The sequence below is a fragment of the Haliotis asinina genome, chromosome 2 (genome assembly GCF_037392515.1).
Source record: "Haliotis asinina isolate JCU_RB_2024 chromosome 2, JCU_Hal_asi_v2, whole genome shotgun sequence".
Taxonomy (NCBI): domain Eukaryota; kingdom Metazoa; phylum Mollusca; class Gastropoda; order Lepetellida; family Haliotidae; genus Haliotis; species Haliotis asinina.
Genome location: NC_090281.1, coordinates 33,844,073 through 33,861,757, shown reverse-complemented (window position 1 = coordinate 33,861,757; position 17,685 = coordinate 33,844,073). Strand labels below are relative to the sequence as shown.

The window sequence follows — 17,685 nt, the reverse complement described above, 5'->3', positions numbered from 1 at the left end:
CAATCTTGGTTGTCGTGGGTCCTGGTGTCCTCAGCATATGATGCTGTTTCATGACTGAGTGTGAGTGACTTTAGTTTTCCGCCGCTTTTAGTAATATTCCAGCAATATCACGGTGGGGAATACCAGAAAACTGTTTCACACATTGTACACATGTGGGAGATCGAACAGGGGCTTTTGGCGTGAGGAGCGAACACCTTACCTACACGTTCACCCCAGCTCCTCGGTATTCCACAAACAAGTGCTTGCTATACGTCTAACTAGTTAATAGGATTTCTTAATATATTAATTTCTTAAGATTATGAAAATGGTTGATTTTTTTATACCATTGCTTTGCGACATATGGACAGTGCAAACACGATACTGTTGAAAGAATCCTAACTGAAAATCATAGGAAGGCATTCCCATCTTATACCAGACAATAATTTGACAATAAACTGTAATTTGAAATAATTTATTATCATATTCAGTAATCATATACATCAAACTGTCCACATGTTCCAGGAATTTGACATCGATCATTTATTGAATTATTGAATCAAACATTTATGAATTATCACATACAAACATAATCTTAGTGAGTTTGAGTAAATACATGACTGCTTTAATCTAAGAATGCAAATAATTCACATGCCAGCACAACCCATGAAATGAAAGTGACGTCATACATATGGATCCCAATATACAAATATGTAACATACACACAAGGTTGTTACATTGAAAACCCAGCAAAACATACAGGCGTTAAACACAGAATATTGATAGGCTCTAATAAACTAATACAAATTACATCTGAGAGAAATATGCGTGTATAGGTCTTTTTTATACTGAAGATTGCACCAGCCATAATATCATGCAGATTCATTTGTTAAAGGCCTGTTGTATATGGTATTCATAATACCATGAGGGAAAAGTCGGTATTCTCCGCTCCCGTGCTTATATTGAAGTATGTAATCTTATTCGTGTTTAAATAGGTTTCAAATCAGGACTACCTGCATCTGATTTGATGCGCCCCAATCGTCAACCTGGACATTTTTCCGCCGACATTCTCAATCATTCTGTCGACAGTATTTCGTGTTTTCAATCCTTCAAACTTGTCGTTTGACTCTAGAGGAGCATAGCCTTGAGGTTCCTTCTTGAACAAAAACCAGTATTCAAATATGTCGAAAGTTAAGAGCAATATTTTGGTTTTGTTTTGGGGGTTTTTTATGTTAAATTTATTGTCTCTCTGACATGAAATGGAGAGAAAAGTTTACCCGACCCCATGGGACAACTTCAACTCCATTTCACAGACCATGACCAATGCCCACCAACCCCAGATGGTTTGTTGCTCCCCTATATTAATCACCTAATGAAGCCTGATGGTGATTTTTTTGTTTGTATAACCTGCGATCAATCACACCAAGTTAGAGGATTTTTAACGCATTATATAAGGCTCCTTCCATCACACGGCAATGCATCGTATCATCACCATTGTTGTGTCCGTTTATCCACCTATCCTATTTGTCATAAATCAAAGTTATCGTTACACCCTGTCTAAATATTCCAAATCTGCTTTGTTCAGTGATACGTAACGAATCCGTTTACGTATGTCGGTCCACCACAGTACTTGGTGAAACTAATCTCAAATCATATCTAGGAATACGTAAAGGCTGGTACGCGTATCCAGGCACCACTGTGACCCTTCTAGCCAATTCTTAACAACCGATCTTTGACCATCAACCATGGATTAAGAGTTCCAGCATGGTGATTTGTCCGTGAGAAAACACTTCCATGAGATCCCACCCTGAGGCGTGTAATGCACATTTTGTAGGTCACAGAACGTGGCTCGGAGAGTCACATAATTACAATCAAGCCAGCAGGAATTACACTTCACAACACTGGAAATGCCATTAGTTTGCTTGTATAGCAACCCAAAGGTTAATTGTTTAACACTGACACGAAGGTTTATTGAGCAGCAAACACCGCCATTGACGAATATTCAAACCCACTGGTGTACCGTGATGTACATGTCTAGTTAAAGGCATCAACACGATGTCTGAGCATTGTCCACGTAGAGCTGGTCGTTCCACTTTTACTCAGATATATGTGTTTGTCAGTTGGACATGAATCAGCGCTTCCGTTGTACCGCACATTATTACATTTAACCTTTGATAGCATTGCCATTGATTAGTTGTCACGAGGACAAAAGTAAAGAGTTTGATCAAGGCAAAGTTTCACGCACTGGATTATTGTCCACACAATTTATCAAACTCACCATAGCCACACGTAGAGACCACTCCTCTGCGTAGGTCAGGGGACGAGTAGGTGACGGAACAGTGTACGTACTGGTACCCACAGACCGCAGTCTCACGAGGTACAGGCAAATCATGTGCCAAAGAACCGTAAAAGAGTGTTTGGTTACTGAACTACACATCTTAAAACCTAACAAGTTTGTCAGGGGATATGCATTAAATGGCAAGCACCAACGCCTACAGCAGGGAGCTTTCAACTTCCTTTCAGAAACCTGTCGTCGGATGCAAGTCAGAGTCAGAGTCGATGTATATGATCTCTTAGCCTTCGTGTCTCGTTACCCAGCATTTGGTTGTCCATGACCTCAAATTACATCAACCATGAAATATCATGTACAACTGTCCTCATGAACAACAGCATCTTCCTTGTTCATAGATAGATCATGAAGAAATAGTCTTCAACCTTTGAAAATAAGATTTTGAAGTAAAAATAAAACAGGAATATCGAGTGTGTGTATTCCGCCGAAAGGGACAAGCGCTATAATGTCAGCAAGCTAATTAATTTACCTGGGATGGCGCATGTTTGTACAATGTTCCAAACATCTGTGTCCATCAACTTTGCGGATTCACAACGCCTGAACATCAAGCCTCACAATCAGCATAGACATTGGATGTCAAACGCTGGACATATTCAGAGCTTTGGCTGCATCTCGATGGCGCCTGTCCCGTTCTAGTCAGATTTGGGATGTCTCTGTCATTTCCGTGGACCTTCTGAACAGTCGTTTGTGTTCGTCCCTGTTGAAGTTGTACCTCACTGCCGGGTTTCTCATCATGCTGCATCGTCGAAACGTCTGGTTGCCGTCCTCACTGTAGTAGTCCGTATACTCCTTCTTGTATTCTTTCTGCGCACACTGGCATGGACACATAGAAAAGAGGATCCTGAACTCTCGCTTAAACTTCTCCTGGAGGAAATGAAAAAGAAATCATGTTAATTTCGTCACATATATAATTTCATGATATATTTTTTAAAAAAACAACTTCATACTATACCAAAATCTGATTACCTGACGATCATTTGAAAAGGTATCAGAAGCCTAGGAAAGGACGTCTTAAATTAAAAAACAGTTTACTCTACGCGGAGGAGCGTCGGATATTTAGCAATAATGTTCCTGGAATTCTCGTTGCAGCTTTATCGATTAAGATCAAACTGTTATATTAATTTGCACAAGTTGTATTTGACTTTGCATGAAGATACAGCTAGTATAGAGCTTCTTGTGTGATTAAGATGGGTGTTATGCACTTAAAAATATCTCAGTTTAAGTAATATCCTTCTGCTCATGAAAATAGAAAATGACTTAAACATTTTGAATGAACCAAATGAGAGAAACGAACCTACGGTCAGCGGAAAACAAGTCTACTTTGATCACTAATCAAACCATAGGGAAAAGAAGCAGATGTAAGTACATGTACTGATACAAGTACTGATATACAGTCTGTTTCAGAATGATTTGCTGTGAGGACAGCTCGGAAGAAAGACTCTGTTACTGGTATATGCGTTATTTATGGATTTGCTTGGAGAAAGGACGCTTGTATTTTTAGGGCCAAGAGTCACCTTTAACATTGTGACAGCTGCCCATGGGGATTAGACCTTTTTCGTCGTGTTCCCTGATTGAGTGTGAAATGATTCAACGTACTCCCGATGTGAAAAAAGCGCACATTCGAATGACACGTTCTGGCATCACGAGAGATAGGTACTTCACTAAAAAATCTAAGGTTTATTTATTCAAATGGAAGTTTCTTTTCCGCCATGTCTACTCAAGAGGAATTAGATTCAATGACGGTGTTTCGGTAATACATTCGGGATTACGAAGCGTGCATTAGGTTCTGCTGAGGTCAAATAAGATTTTGTTCAATATGTGCAAATCCCTGTCAGTGAAGCGCAATTCGTTTAGTACCAAAGACCAACTGAGAGATCTGCATCAAAACCCGGTTACTCCGTGATAAATAGTGACGTTGCTATTGTGGTACTAACGTTGAGTAGGCCGTAGATGAAGGGGTTATAGCAGGAGTTGCTCATTGCGAACCAGTTGGAGCAGAACCAAATGATGTTGATGTAACGATACCTGAAAAAAACCATGAAATACAGTTTAAAGACAAACATAAGGCAACTTACATGCACTGTAAATAATAATAGTAGTAGTAGTTGTAGTAATTGATAATTTGTAAACCGCTAGTATCCAGTCTAGTAACTGCTCAAAGCAATTTGGAGCCCGCACAAAAACTACAAAGGGTTAACATGTTTCGGTATAAAAGCGAGCTTTCCACTTGGACTGAAAAGTAGTCAGTCTTGTGACGGATCTAACTGCCTGTGGAAGGCTGTTTCGGAGAACAGGAAAAAGATGAGGTCGTTAAAGTGTGTTTTGCTGGGTGCTGGAACATGGAGAAGACGTTGTCCTCCCGATCTCAGGATAGTGGGTGGCTCATACTCGTTAATGAGGCCCACAACTTTAAAACCGTCATGGCTGTTGTGGAAACATACGCTAAGCAGTAGGCCAATTGAGAAGAACAACATGCTTGATGTTTTCAATCTGCTTGAGGTTGTCACTGGTACAGGATGTGAAAACGGAAAAAGGGAAAACGAACTGAAATCACTTCTGCCCAAGCCATCTGCCGACTGTCTAGCTGTTTTACATGAGAAAGGTGTTTCTACTTCTCAAAATGGGCTAATTTAGCAGCTTCGTGCACATGACATATGAACCAATGTAGTGTATTAACTGTGAAAAAGATACCCGAGTATAATCGATTCTGACTTGTCTCTTGAAGGCATGGCAGTTCATGTTTGGTATTTATTGTGGTTTACATGTAGTTTAAACGCATCATGATATATCAACCAATGGTTTAAATAAAACAGTGTGAAAAAACGGGCATCAGTTCAGTTCTATCAGACTTTGTTCTTGACTCATAAAATCTGAAGACCTGTTCATTCCTGTTTTGTATTCATTGCGATTTAGAGGTACTACAGAGTGAATGCACCATCATATCCCGTCTGCTGTACAGAATAAAGAAACTGCACATCCACTAAAAATGTCCTCTTATGCATTCTTCATAACAAAAGTCCTTCGTAACAGCATGGAAGGATTGTTTAAATATTTACAAATTGTATTGGGGACAAAAACGGATTCTAAAAATCAAACGAAGAAAAGGATTTGCTTGTGTTTGCAAACGCAGAAAAGAATCATTTTCCGGATAAATGACCTAACGTTCTACTTCGTACAACTGTGACCCTTGCTCTCTCACTCGACAAACAGAAGGAAAAACTCTGTTCTATGATCCATGGGGGATTTGTAAACGTGATGAACATGGACGCACATACGTTTATCTCATGCTTTGCATTCACCTTATTTGTTAATCAGATTCATTACCAGAAAACTCGGCCAAGACGTTTTTCTATCGCTTCAGGAGTTATGGGTGATCTGATATGGTTTAATAATAGCCGATACTAGTGACTTAACAAAACACTGACCTAGAAATGATATCGAGATACAGTTACCCAGGGACAATAAAAATAAACTTTGCACCGGACTGTAGGACAAGGTGTGTGCGTGTGCGTGTGCGTGTGCGTGTGCGTGTGTAACGTCTTCAAATAGTCAACCTGTGTTCAGCGATATTCAACAGTTCTAACCTTCGACGTCTACATTTCACAACACTGGTGGTTCAAGTGAGCATGATCTCTCTTAGTAGATTTCAAAGAACGTCATACGACATTAACTGATCAACGACACAATTGTTATTTTATGATTTTATGATTGATATGCGGGCAACGCGAAATCTTACGCATCAATTACAGAAAGCATTTCCGATGAACTTCTCTATTTTGACCGTCACGTATTTCTTGATTATATAGGTGAATAATTATCCTGCTCATGCGTATGTTTGCGATACGATCTTAACTTTGAAAAAGAGGTTTTCAGATTTATTTAACCATACTGCTTTGAAATGAACACAGGAACTTTCGTCACATTATGTCAGGACCGTAGGGTCGCATTGTGTTTAAAGGTTTCGCTGGCCACGCCGAATATCTGGGTTCTATTGCCCACTTGGTTACAATATGTAAAGCCCATGTCTGGTTCTCCACTGCTGTGATATTGCCGGAATATAGATATAAGTGTTGTTAAACCATACTCACTCACTGACTCACGTTATGCCAAGGCACTCTTCAAGCATGATACAATAATTCATACCATACACCACACCATAGCAATCTAAGCAAAGTCACGTCATGAAAACTTGTTTCAGATCAGAGTATTTTCCATCCTAGGAAATCCTAGTGCTGTGACACAAGAGGTTCGCCAATTTACTCAGTGTCTCATCCTAACAGAAATAATCGAGGACCAACAGACCGCCCACCTGAAACCCTCGGAAATGTATCTGCGGAAATTGCAAACAACGTTTGATACCCAAAATATCTCGAAAACAGGTTCAGCAATCGTTTGGAAACGGATTGCATCAAACACAAAAAGGCCGAATACATAATCTCTACCCTTTTGACAACGAAGTCCCTTGATGACTTAATTTCAACCAGTGCTGCACAGCCCAAATGTCTTTGAAAACCTATCAGTCAGATGGATCCACCTGATATCTTGCCGGATAAGGATTGAGTGACGTAATTACAGTGAATGTCGTCCTCATTTGTCTTGCATGAAAAAGGAACCTCGGTCAGATTAATGATGCCAAACAAAAAAGACAACATTTTGGTAATTACTTAATTTAAAATCTCCTGGATTTGGAGTGGATGTTAAACGTTCATTAAACTGATTGCGAAACGTATGCACTGCCCGTATTGAATCTCATTGGTCTTATTTATACGATTCTAGAGTTAAATGATCCTTTGAATGTGTACGGAAACTGGCTATCCATCCTGTAATTTTTTTTTTTGTAAAATGAGTTTTTGTAATTAATCGCAACTATCAGATTCTGATATCTTGAGGCGTTACATATCCCACGCAAGAAACAAAAAAGATATGTTTCATTCGCTATTAGCGATTGCAGAATTATCCTATAAATGCACGAACGTTCATCTTAAACAATTTCTCGGACACTACATATTCGTGTGAAGAGACGTTTCTCTCGACCATCACATTATGAACAATATGCCGTGGAGATATAAGTGCAGTTCTTTCGACCAAAACAGTATGTGAATCGACGGGAAGATTATTTAACATAAAGAAGTGAAAACTGATATTCGTGGTAGCGAAATTGTTAATTCCTTCTTGATAATCATAATGTTACTATGGTTGGGTATTACGATTATCGTGAGTCATGAACGCTGCGATTGTCGTACTTATGGGCCTAGATTTTCGAAGGTCTCTTAGCGCTACGATAGTCGTAAGTGCCATACATTAACATCACCTTACGCCTGTCTTAGCGCTAAGAGAGCTTCAATACTCTAGGCCAAGGGTCTGAAGGTGAGAAATGAAATTTGCGGTTGCCATGCTCTGAAGAGTGTGATTGTCGTTAATAACGTGTGTTACACTGGTCGTAAGCAATGGGAGCAACGATGTTTGTATGTAATGAGAGTTAAGATTGTCGTTATGAGGATTAGTGCCCTTAGTTGTGGGCCTAGATTTTCGAAGCACTCTTGGCGTCAAGATGGTCATAAGTGCCATAGATTAACATGGATTTAGGATTATGATAGAATAGAGCGTCGAAAATCTACATGTAGAGTGTGAAGGTTAAACTTGTCTTAAGCTTCGAGAACAAGAAGTAAGCGATGTAATCTACGATTGTCATAAGTTCTGAGGGTCACGATGCTCTGAAGGCTACGCTTGTCCTAGGCTGTGAGAGCAAAGTCGTCAGTGAAGGTATATTCCATTGTTGGCAATTTTGGAAATAACGTTTGTCGAAAGTAATAATAGTACATATAACTGTTTGTCATAAATAACCATAAGATGTGATTACCACAAAACTAGCATCATTTTGAATGTGTGCGTCAGTCGTTTGTTAAACTAGATCAGTCATTTTGAAATCAAGCGTTAATAGGTGCTCGTTAGGTGCTCCTGATAACCTGGCCCATTATCTGGTAACAGTGACCGACTTATTGATGCGCACTCCTCCTAACCTGCAACAAATTCTTGTCTTGCATCACATATAATGCAATTAGATTTTAAAATGTCATATATTTGTTCTGTTTCGTAATCAAGTCAACAAAGCCGTGATGCAATCAGAACGTCAATTACGGACATAGCTGAAGAAAAGGTCACATGTGACGTACTGAGAGCGTGACCGACTGACTTTGAGCTAAGTGTATGAGGTTATGCGTTGACAGTGTGGAATGAAGACTGAGATAGGAAATGTGATATAGCTCGCTTAAAAAGCGTTGATGAAGCTGGATGTTGCAAATGTAGACCTTGCTCGCTCGATGTTTCCGTTTTTATACACACCTACTAGGCTACATATATGTGTCTCTAAATTCATTTTCTCCACTAACGATAAAGTGACCTACTTTACTTCGACTCACGGTAGCTATTTTGTGCTAGGGATTGTGATGTTAAACTCATCTGATAGTCTGATAGCTGGGAGGACTAACATGTGACATTTAACTGTTCAGATCTGTTCAACTTTGCCTTCGGAGAATCCGAAAGTCACTGGTTTGAGTCACAAGGAATCCTCGACCTATCAAGCCATAAAGTTTGGGATCAAAACGTCTGCCTGAACGACCTGCCTCTTCTGTGCTTCGTCAGTAAATTCTGTTAGCGTGGTATTATGCTCATACAGAACGTCAATGCAAAAGACGCCAAGCATATAAAATTTCATGTTCTCTGAACTGGTTTAGATGTTGCAAAACAATTAACGCCGGTCATTAAATTTTGTCAAGGCTGCCCAATCTTTGTTGACTCTTAACTTGTCATGAAATTCCAAACCGAAAGTGTAATATTCAGCTTGAGTCAGGATCCAGCAATTACCAAGCATTATCAGTATTGTAAAATACCAGAACAACAGTAAATGACAATGTACCCTTGATTGGCAATAACCTCTAAGATGAACATTGAATTCGAACTTTGATATACTTTCTATTAACATCCCAGGTATTAGTAATTCCAAGTAAACGATACATTAACGCGACAATTGAGATGTTCCAGCTTCAGAAACTGATGCAAACAGCACTGAAAAGTCTGCAACGCTGACCTTGACCTTTGACCTCTTCTAACCTGATCCGAACATGAAGTGCATAGAACTATAAAAGGAAAACGAATCCATCTGTTCTCTGAAAATGTAACCTTACACATTAGAGTGATATTTATCCAGCAGAAGCAATTTAAAGCAACCCTGACTCTGCATTACCGCTCTTATGTTCTGGAAACTTGTTAAAAGTTTTCCAGGAACATCACAATTTCGATAACAATTTGACTTCATCAAAAACCGTTGAAGCAAACGAAAGGGGGAGAGAGACATGTCCAATCTCAAAATGAACCCTACTGGGGTGTAAACGTTGAACATAGAATGAAAGACCAGGGCGAGGACAAAGATCACCCTTGACACCATTCAGAGACACATGAAGCACAGCTATGTATCAGATGGCGCAAGACTGTATAGGGTATCTGAGCTTTATAATATTTTAGTCGCCGCTGGCGACGTATTCGTAAAAACCAATACGTGAAAATGTAGCCCTTGTTTACCCTGACCTAGTACAAGCATGGAAAGGCCAGAAATGTCTTGCAAAGTCACCCTTTGAAGTTGCTCCTTAAATGATTGACTTTTTCCAAGCGACCAGCGAACGGTCTGTTAGTTCCTGAGATTTAGGTATTTTCAAGTCAAAGACTAGTATTGATATAATAAATACGCCCGAGGCACTGGGGTAGCACCACGAATTCATTAAGGGAATAGCTAAGTAAGTCTAAATGCAGACCAGGGGATCAATGGATTTAACTTTAGCCCGCTACCTATGCAATGAACTCTCCGTTACTCTCACCAGCGCTTTAAGCAGGATAGCGGGCGCCGAGCATTTCCGAATGTTTCCTTGACTTCCGGTCTATTGCATCTTTGACCTCGTATCGGAGGTCATATAAATCCCAGACATCCGTGTGTTTTTAGAACAGCTTCCGGTATGTGTTTTCGTAGCCTAGTAAGACAGAAGCACTTAGACAGGGAGAAGGGTTTGCTCGTTGTGTTGAACCCTCAAGGGGATATAATGAAAAGTGTCCGGCCCTTGTGTTAATGCGTCGTCTGGAGGGACGGACTAAGGGTAGCAATTACCGCAGAATTGAATCGGAACTCAAGAGAACCTTCCACACGTTTAGGAAAAGTACCACGTGTGAATGATATGATTACACGAGGTAAATAGGATTAATTCTAGCATATACACAGACTTTACGCAATTCGTATTGTTGATGAATCGGGATCACTGCCATCCAGTACCCAAAGGGTCTTCCCGACTTTTCAGACACAACATTTCATTCAAAATGGACGGGCATATCTTGGGCAAATTATCATCTCAAACAAAAAAAATACAGCTGAAAGATTGGTTTTTGAAACTTGAAAGAACATTGCTCAGGGTTAGAAACATTGTTTTCGTCACCTTCCCCGACCCTGCAATACAGTCCCGATTAAAGAAATAAATGAAGAAATGTTTGACCCCCGTATGAGGCTCTCCATGTGACTGCACTGACCCCATTTTGGATTCCACATATGGGTACAATGAGTGGGTGAGTGAGTTTTACGCCGTTTTTAGCAATATTCCAGCGATATCACTGTGGTGAACACCAGAAATGGCCTTCACGCATTGTGCCCATGCCCAGGGTCTTCGGGGTGACGAGCGAAAGCTTTAACCACTAGGCTATCCCACCATCTCTATGGCTACAATGTGTGAAGAACATTTCTGGTGCCCCACTCTAGAATTCTATTTTTTTTCGTTACTTAGTAGTTACATATTGTTTGACGCTGCAGTCAGCAATGTAACTGCTATATGATTTCGATCTGTACGTGATTGAGTCTGTCCCAGACCATAGCGTGTCTGTTATAAAGAACATGCATTTATACAATTAGTGTACCATAACCAGATAACTCGAGGAGATAATATTCATCACTGGCATTGAAAATGGATTGCTAAACCTTTTATCTTGGACTTTCTTGGACGGACTGGGTGTTGTGTAGTGTCGACAGCCATAATCACTACGGTATTCTATGGCCATCATCGCATATTACACCAGGAAGCAGAAACTCGACGAACCTGTCACCAACTATAACATCGAGGGGGTAATGGAAAATGCATTTTTCACAAATTAAGATAAAAAAACTAACATATAAGCTGCAATCCTCTGACATCATTTAATCATGAACTCCAGGCTCCTCTTGATCTGCAGTTAACAGAGAACAAAATAATTCTAGTCTAAAGCGAGAGGAACGGACGCCTAGACCAACTACCTACTCTACCTCCCTCAAGCGTTCTGAAAAGCGAACATAGTCTGAACGTAATGCACAAGCATTTGTTAAAAAATCCTGTCACAAATGCAACCTATTTCAAACCCCATTACATACATGTTTTTCTCTAATTTGTTTAAGATCCGTACAAGATCATTCTACTGGAATCAGTTTTCTGCCCACGTCATACATTTCGAGACTCTTGTATTTAATACCTGTCCTTGCAGATGTGGTGTTAATCTGTTCGTTCCTGAAATATGTAATACTTAACGCAGGCTGTTTACATGTGATCCGTAGTTTCTATTATTAAGCATTTATTTTGTCGATGTCTGACTCAATCATCCACCTCTTGGGGAAACCTGCGTTCACAATGTCCAGACAACGCGCCAGAGAGCTACTTATTGTCAGCATAACACATCAGATGCACCTATCCTCGCCATACTTAATGCTGACATACCTATCTCCGAATGACCGGGCCTTAATTACACTGACGTTGAGGAGAGGACCCCAGTGTCTGAATCATAGGTCTGAGAGTTCAAACCTGTTCAGACATTTCTCAATCCGACAGCAACATGGAAGCAGTTACTTGAGGAACTGTTTCGTATATTTTTAGTTCGAGTGTTCTGTGTACAGGTCCATGTCGAGGTAAGGCTAAATAAGAGAGAGTGAAAGGTTTCTCGGGCATCGGCCAGTCGATTTGACTTTTGTGTGTAACAAGTTTTATTGCCATCTAAAAGAATTTTGATTTGACCATGTCCCGATCATCCATTTGCCCACTATAAGTATCTGTATCTGTAGGATCGAGTGTGACTGAATCTACAACTCATTAACGTGTGCTAAACGTCCCAAGATTTCTAAATCTAAATTGTTTAAAACAAAGTCCTGCTCCCTCGCCACTTTTGAAAAAAATAATGTGCCCGAGAAACATTTAATTTTTTATGCAGCATAAGGTTTATTGCATTGTTTTAGTGTCGAAATTGTGAAAAATGAGTTTTAAAAAGCTGTATAAGTAGATACATATCATACACATATTTTATTTTCATGGAGTCATTGTTAATGCTCTATCTGTTTAAAATATGTCATAAATAAATTAAAAGATAAAAAAGACTCTTTCCGAACAACATTTGGTGAAATTAGAAAGCTAAGCTAAGTATAGAATAAATAGTTAAGTATAAGACCCAGTTGGTTCGCCTTTAGTTAGTCAATGGGAAAATGTATATTTTCAAAATGTATCATAAATACATTAAATGATAAAAACGATTTTTGAAGAACAATGTTACGAAAAGTTCACAAGGTTACGAAAAGCTAGCTGGAAAGTGTAGTATAATTAGTTCAGTGTGATGAACCATTGTTTCCACTCAAGAGAGTCAATTGTAAATGTTTTTATATGTTTAAAATGTATCATAAATAAATTAAATGATAAAACGACGTTTTAAAGAACAAAACTGAGTCAAATTAGAAAATATTTTACATGTAGTTACGTATAATACACTTTTTTCACCATCAGGGAGTTAGTGTGAAAGGTTTACATGTTGAAAATGTATCATAAATAGATTAAATGATAAAAACGGAATCAATATGATATTATGTATTTAAAATGTGTCATAAAATTGAAAATGAAATTATGAAAAACGACGTTTCAAAGAACAAAGCTGTCTTTCTTTTTTAACCAACCACAAGGGTAGTTATAATGAACTTTACGGCATCAGTGTTATATCGTACGCGTGTATTTCAGAGGGGAAAACCATTTGAAGTAATGTCTTTTGGAGCATAATGCACGTAGCTTGTTTGTTTCAAACTGAATCCATATGTAATAATAATTAACAGTTGTGAGTCATCCTTAGAGCGTTCATATAACAGAACGTGTTAAACCGAGAGCGATGAATGAAAATAACGAAAATATATTTATATAGAAACACTTTGGCTGATAAAAATATGTACGTTGATTGTTGGTTTTGGGCAATGGCAAAGTGCATACATTATCGTTGTAGAGATATTCTGAAATGAAAATGTTAAATGACTAATAGAACATTTGGCAGTTATTTAATTCTTCAAAGTATCCCCTTTGTATATTTTCATAGAGTGTGTTTTAATTGTACAATGTTAATCATGTTATATACAAAACATGTTTTGGAGCCATGCAGGCTCTCAAAGAATGACAAAGTTTCAAATTCATTTCTTTCTCCAATCTTCATTGGCCAGTGTATTTTAAACACAAATTCCCTGTCTATAGATTTAAAATAGTTTTTAAAAAGGCATCCTAAGATATATATATTGTTTTAATTTCTTGTTAATGCTATAGCTTTGACGAGACCATACTTCTTTTAGCCTGTTTGGTCCCATGTTGATTAATTTAACAATATGTTACTAATGTCAAAATGCTTTCCTGGCTCCCGAGGCGTGCGTGTGCGTGTGCGTGTGCGTGTGCGTGTGCGTGTGTGTATGTGTGCATGTCCAATCTAGGGATTTGGAGTGTTGTGGATGATGCGGCCTTGGTGTTTGAACGAAAATATCTCATGCGGATGTAGCTAACCTGGCCGGCGGTGTTAACTCTGGGTCGATTTGACCTGTGTCTCACGGTACCACTCACAGTATTGTTCTATCGGGTCCGCAGGTTTGAGATGGTCTGTGTGGACACGCTGAGATGCCTTGCCACCTCATGCTGCGGTGACCATCCGTGTAAGCGGCCGATGGCGTTTTGGCGTTCTGCCAGTTGTTTCACTCCCTTGTCGTCGAGAGTTGCATAGAACAATGTGTGTGGAGAACCATTGATGTGTCTTTTTAAAGCCTTCAATCATAAGCTTCAGACTCAAGCTGACATACAATTTCAAGGTGCACGTACATTTCGTGTATCGTTACATTTTTTCCAACGCACGTATCCTCCCACATTTTTTAATCAAAATTAATCATGTTCTTAAAATCCAATTTTTAACAGGTCATTTATTTTATTTGAAGAGCATATAAAAATTTAGCTGACTTGGGAAAGCTCAAAATAAAAGTTTAGCTGACTTGAGACAGCTCAAAACGTTTCACAATCTTGCTATTCTACTTGTACCTTCGTCAAATAAACATACTATGTTCGGGTTCTGTTCTTTTCATTCCCCCTAACATACAAAATGTTGTATACATTGCTTCAATAAAACATAGATTATGACATCGAAGATGTCTGTCTATCTTCACCAGATCCTGACCCCGTAAGTGGAACAACTACTTTCAGTAATTCTGTTTCGCCTAGTTTAATATGCTCTTCTCGAGGGTATCGTTACAAGAGCTTTCATCGATTCAGATGTACTCGCCGAAGGCCCTGCAAGGTCACAAACAGTTTGCAAGTTTCTTTCAACATGACAGGACTTTATATTACATGTCCCTGGTTACTTTGAAGAAAGTCTGATTTCTTTACTATACTAGATTAGGTCCCAACGCCTGATGATCGGACATTTGGATCGCTTCAAGAAGCCTTTGTTTCCTCAAGAAACTATTCCGTTGAGTGCCTGATTCGACGAAGAATTAATGTGGCATGTTCATTTCGAGTTGGGAAATTAAATCTTATCGTCTCAGTCTGGAGCAAAGTCGTTTTGTCTGTATGAACAAAATATAATTGCGAATGACTGTAATACCGCTAGCTGATTGAGCGTGTATCGATTTGTGAATGATCACGACTGACATTAGATCTGTGCGCCGTGAGCTTTTGAGAATACAGCGCACCACGTATATTTCATATATATTCCAAATATGTGCCGTGTACAAAATCATGACGTTTTAATGGAATCCACTTTGCAACTGCAGTTTTCAGCCTATGTGAGGTTTTGGTATTACAGAAAAGCCACGCATATTTCATGTATATTTCAAACGTGTGCCTTGTAAATATCATGACGTGTTCATGGAAGATGTGAGCTTTTGTCAGAAAGCTAAAAGCCAAGTATATATTCCATGTGTATTTCAAAGGCGTGCCTTGAATACATGATATTGTTTTCGAAAAGGTGTTATGCATGTTCGTACATGTCGTGTTCGTGCGTTTCCTCGCCCCCAACAAATCCGCATTAATAGATCTGTTCACGCACGTGTGAATGAACACACTCAATTCGAAAAGTGAACAAGCCAAGTCCGCAGCATCAACAAGTCTCAAGTTTTCGGTTCCTGTCTTTGTTCATTATTCTCAGCCAGGTACAAAACATTCTGGTTTTTATTGAGCATTAATTGTCACGCGACATCCAGTTCTAATTCTTTCGTCACCGAATCGAAAATGTTCTGTATTTCTAGAACACTTGAAGAAAAAAACATTCCTAGAGCATCACTTCAAAATGAGCCCCAAATTACTGTCGTTCATCTCCAATTCAAGTAACCATTGTTGCTGAGCTGAAGGAAAAACTACAAGCACCATTTCATTAAAAATTCCATTGTTTGTTTTCTCGATCTCAAGTGACAGAGAATCGATTGCAGTGGATGAAGAGAAATTTATAAATCCTTCGTAATTTTTCACACAAAATAGGATTCATAACGTCGATGACGATGTCAAGTATATCAAGCCATCAAAAACCCTACCTACCAGTGAGGGGTTATCTCTAAGGAAAAGGTTGACCACCTGAGATGCTCGTGTTCGATCCTAGACCGTGACAAAAATATGTCATATAAGTATGCAATAATCCTCACGAACAAATGGTGGTTAAGAGTCCGCCTTATTCAGAGATCAGTATCCCCTCCTTATAAAGAGGACAATCATCGTATTAACTACCTGCGGATCCACTCGGGATCTTCCGTTAGCAGCAGAAACTGTGTGACTGACATGAATCAAGAACGGAAATTCAAAGTTCAGACAAGGGAATATAACTCTTCCCCTCAAAACCGAACAATCTTTACACGAACAACATCCTTACTTTATACCGGACAGAAACACAAATTATTGATTTGCATGAAGGATGATAAATAATGGCAAGCACCTCAAGAGAGGTTACATGAACTCACAATTACTAATTAGACAGCATGCTCAAGATTGACACTGAATGCTAATTTGCGAAATCTGAGATCTTTTTAAATCTGCCGTATGAGTGTCTGCAGTACTGGAGCCCGAGGCAGCACAGAGACATCCATTCTATGGATTGCCGTGGGCTTTTAAGGATCTTGTTCCTAGAATTACAAGCATGTTGTCAGACGTCTTCCTCCGATTGAGGAGCAATCGGGGTATTTCTCGGAAACATCGACATGCGTCTTGAATTGAGATGGTTATTAGTGCTTCAATTGTGCCCAGGGTAGGGTTGATGTAGCGGAGTGGAAGCTGTGTTCAGAGCCCTGCTTTGCTTTGAGAATGAAAGGAGGGATGTGGCATCCCGTGGCAGTCAACGTGTAAGCGCAGGTCGTTTTAGGGGGCACATTTTTCTGTCCTTGGAAACATTCTTACCTTGACTTCAAGACCAATCTTCTGATTTTCACTGGAGTTGTTATTTTACAAAACCGCGTTTTCTTCTCAGACAATGTCTTCCTTTACTCGAGTGGGTCTCAGGAACAGTCTCTCAAAAGACCGGGGCTGATTTTGTTTTTTTGGGGTTTTCTTGCCGTTCGCGAAGACGGACCCATCCCTCTAGAGTCAAGCGGTTCTTTATAACCATGCGTGATTATGATTATTGTTGTAGCAGTGGAATAGTTGCATGTAACCCTTGTAGACGACTGAAAATTGAATCCTCGGTGCGATCAGCGGGCGCTTTACCATGGCGTAGTGGTTTACTGCGTACTACTTCGAGTTTACACATATTATAAGTCGATTCCACTGATATGACCAAACATCAAGTTAACATGTTAGTGACTGAGCGGGTAAACAAATACGATGTTGTCAAACCCTACCACAAACCCAAAAACAAACAAACAAAAAAACAATAGGAAAGGCAAGCCTGACATCAGCATTGCTTTCGCTGAACACGTCACCTGGATCCAGTACTGACAACCAAGAAACACAACTGGATTTAATTTGGGATTTATACTCCGCTTCGCAGGATCCTGACACAGCCATGAGACGGAACTCTGCACAGCGATTTGCAGCCGTCTTCAC

At 39.4% G+C, this 17,685-nt stretch overlaps 1 protein-coding gene across 1 annotated transcript in view; it reads right to left on the bottom strand.

Moving 5' to 3' along the window:
- Window positions 1-435: 435 nt before the first annotated feature.
- LOC137272494 (tachykinin-like peptides receptor 99D) overlaps window positions 436-17,685 on the bottom strand; it is a 122,254-nt gene continuing 105,004 nt past the window's right edge. The window contains exons 3-4 of the mRNA XM_067804878.1: window positions 4,261-4,351; window positions 436-3,190 (exon numbers count right to left, since the gene is read on the bottom strand). Coding sequence (XP_067660979.1) covers window positions 2,963-3,190; window positions 4,261-4,351 — 319 coding nt within the window. The 3' untranslated portion in view covers window positions 436-2,962. The remainder of the gene's footprint in view (window positions 3,191-4,260; window positions 4,352-17,685) is intronic.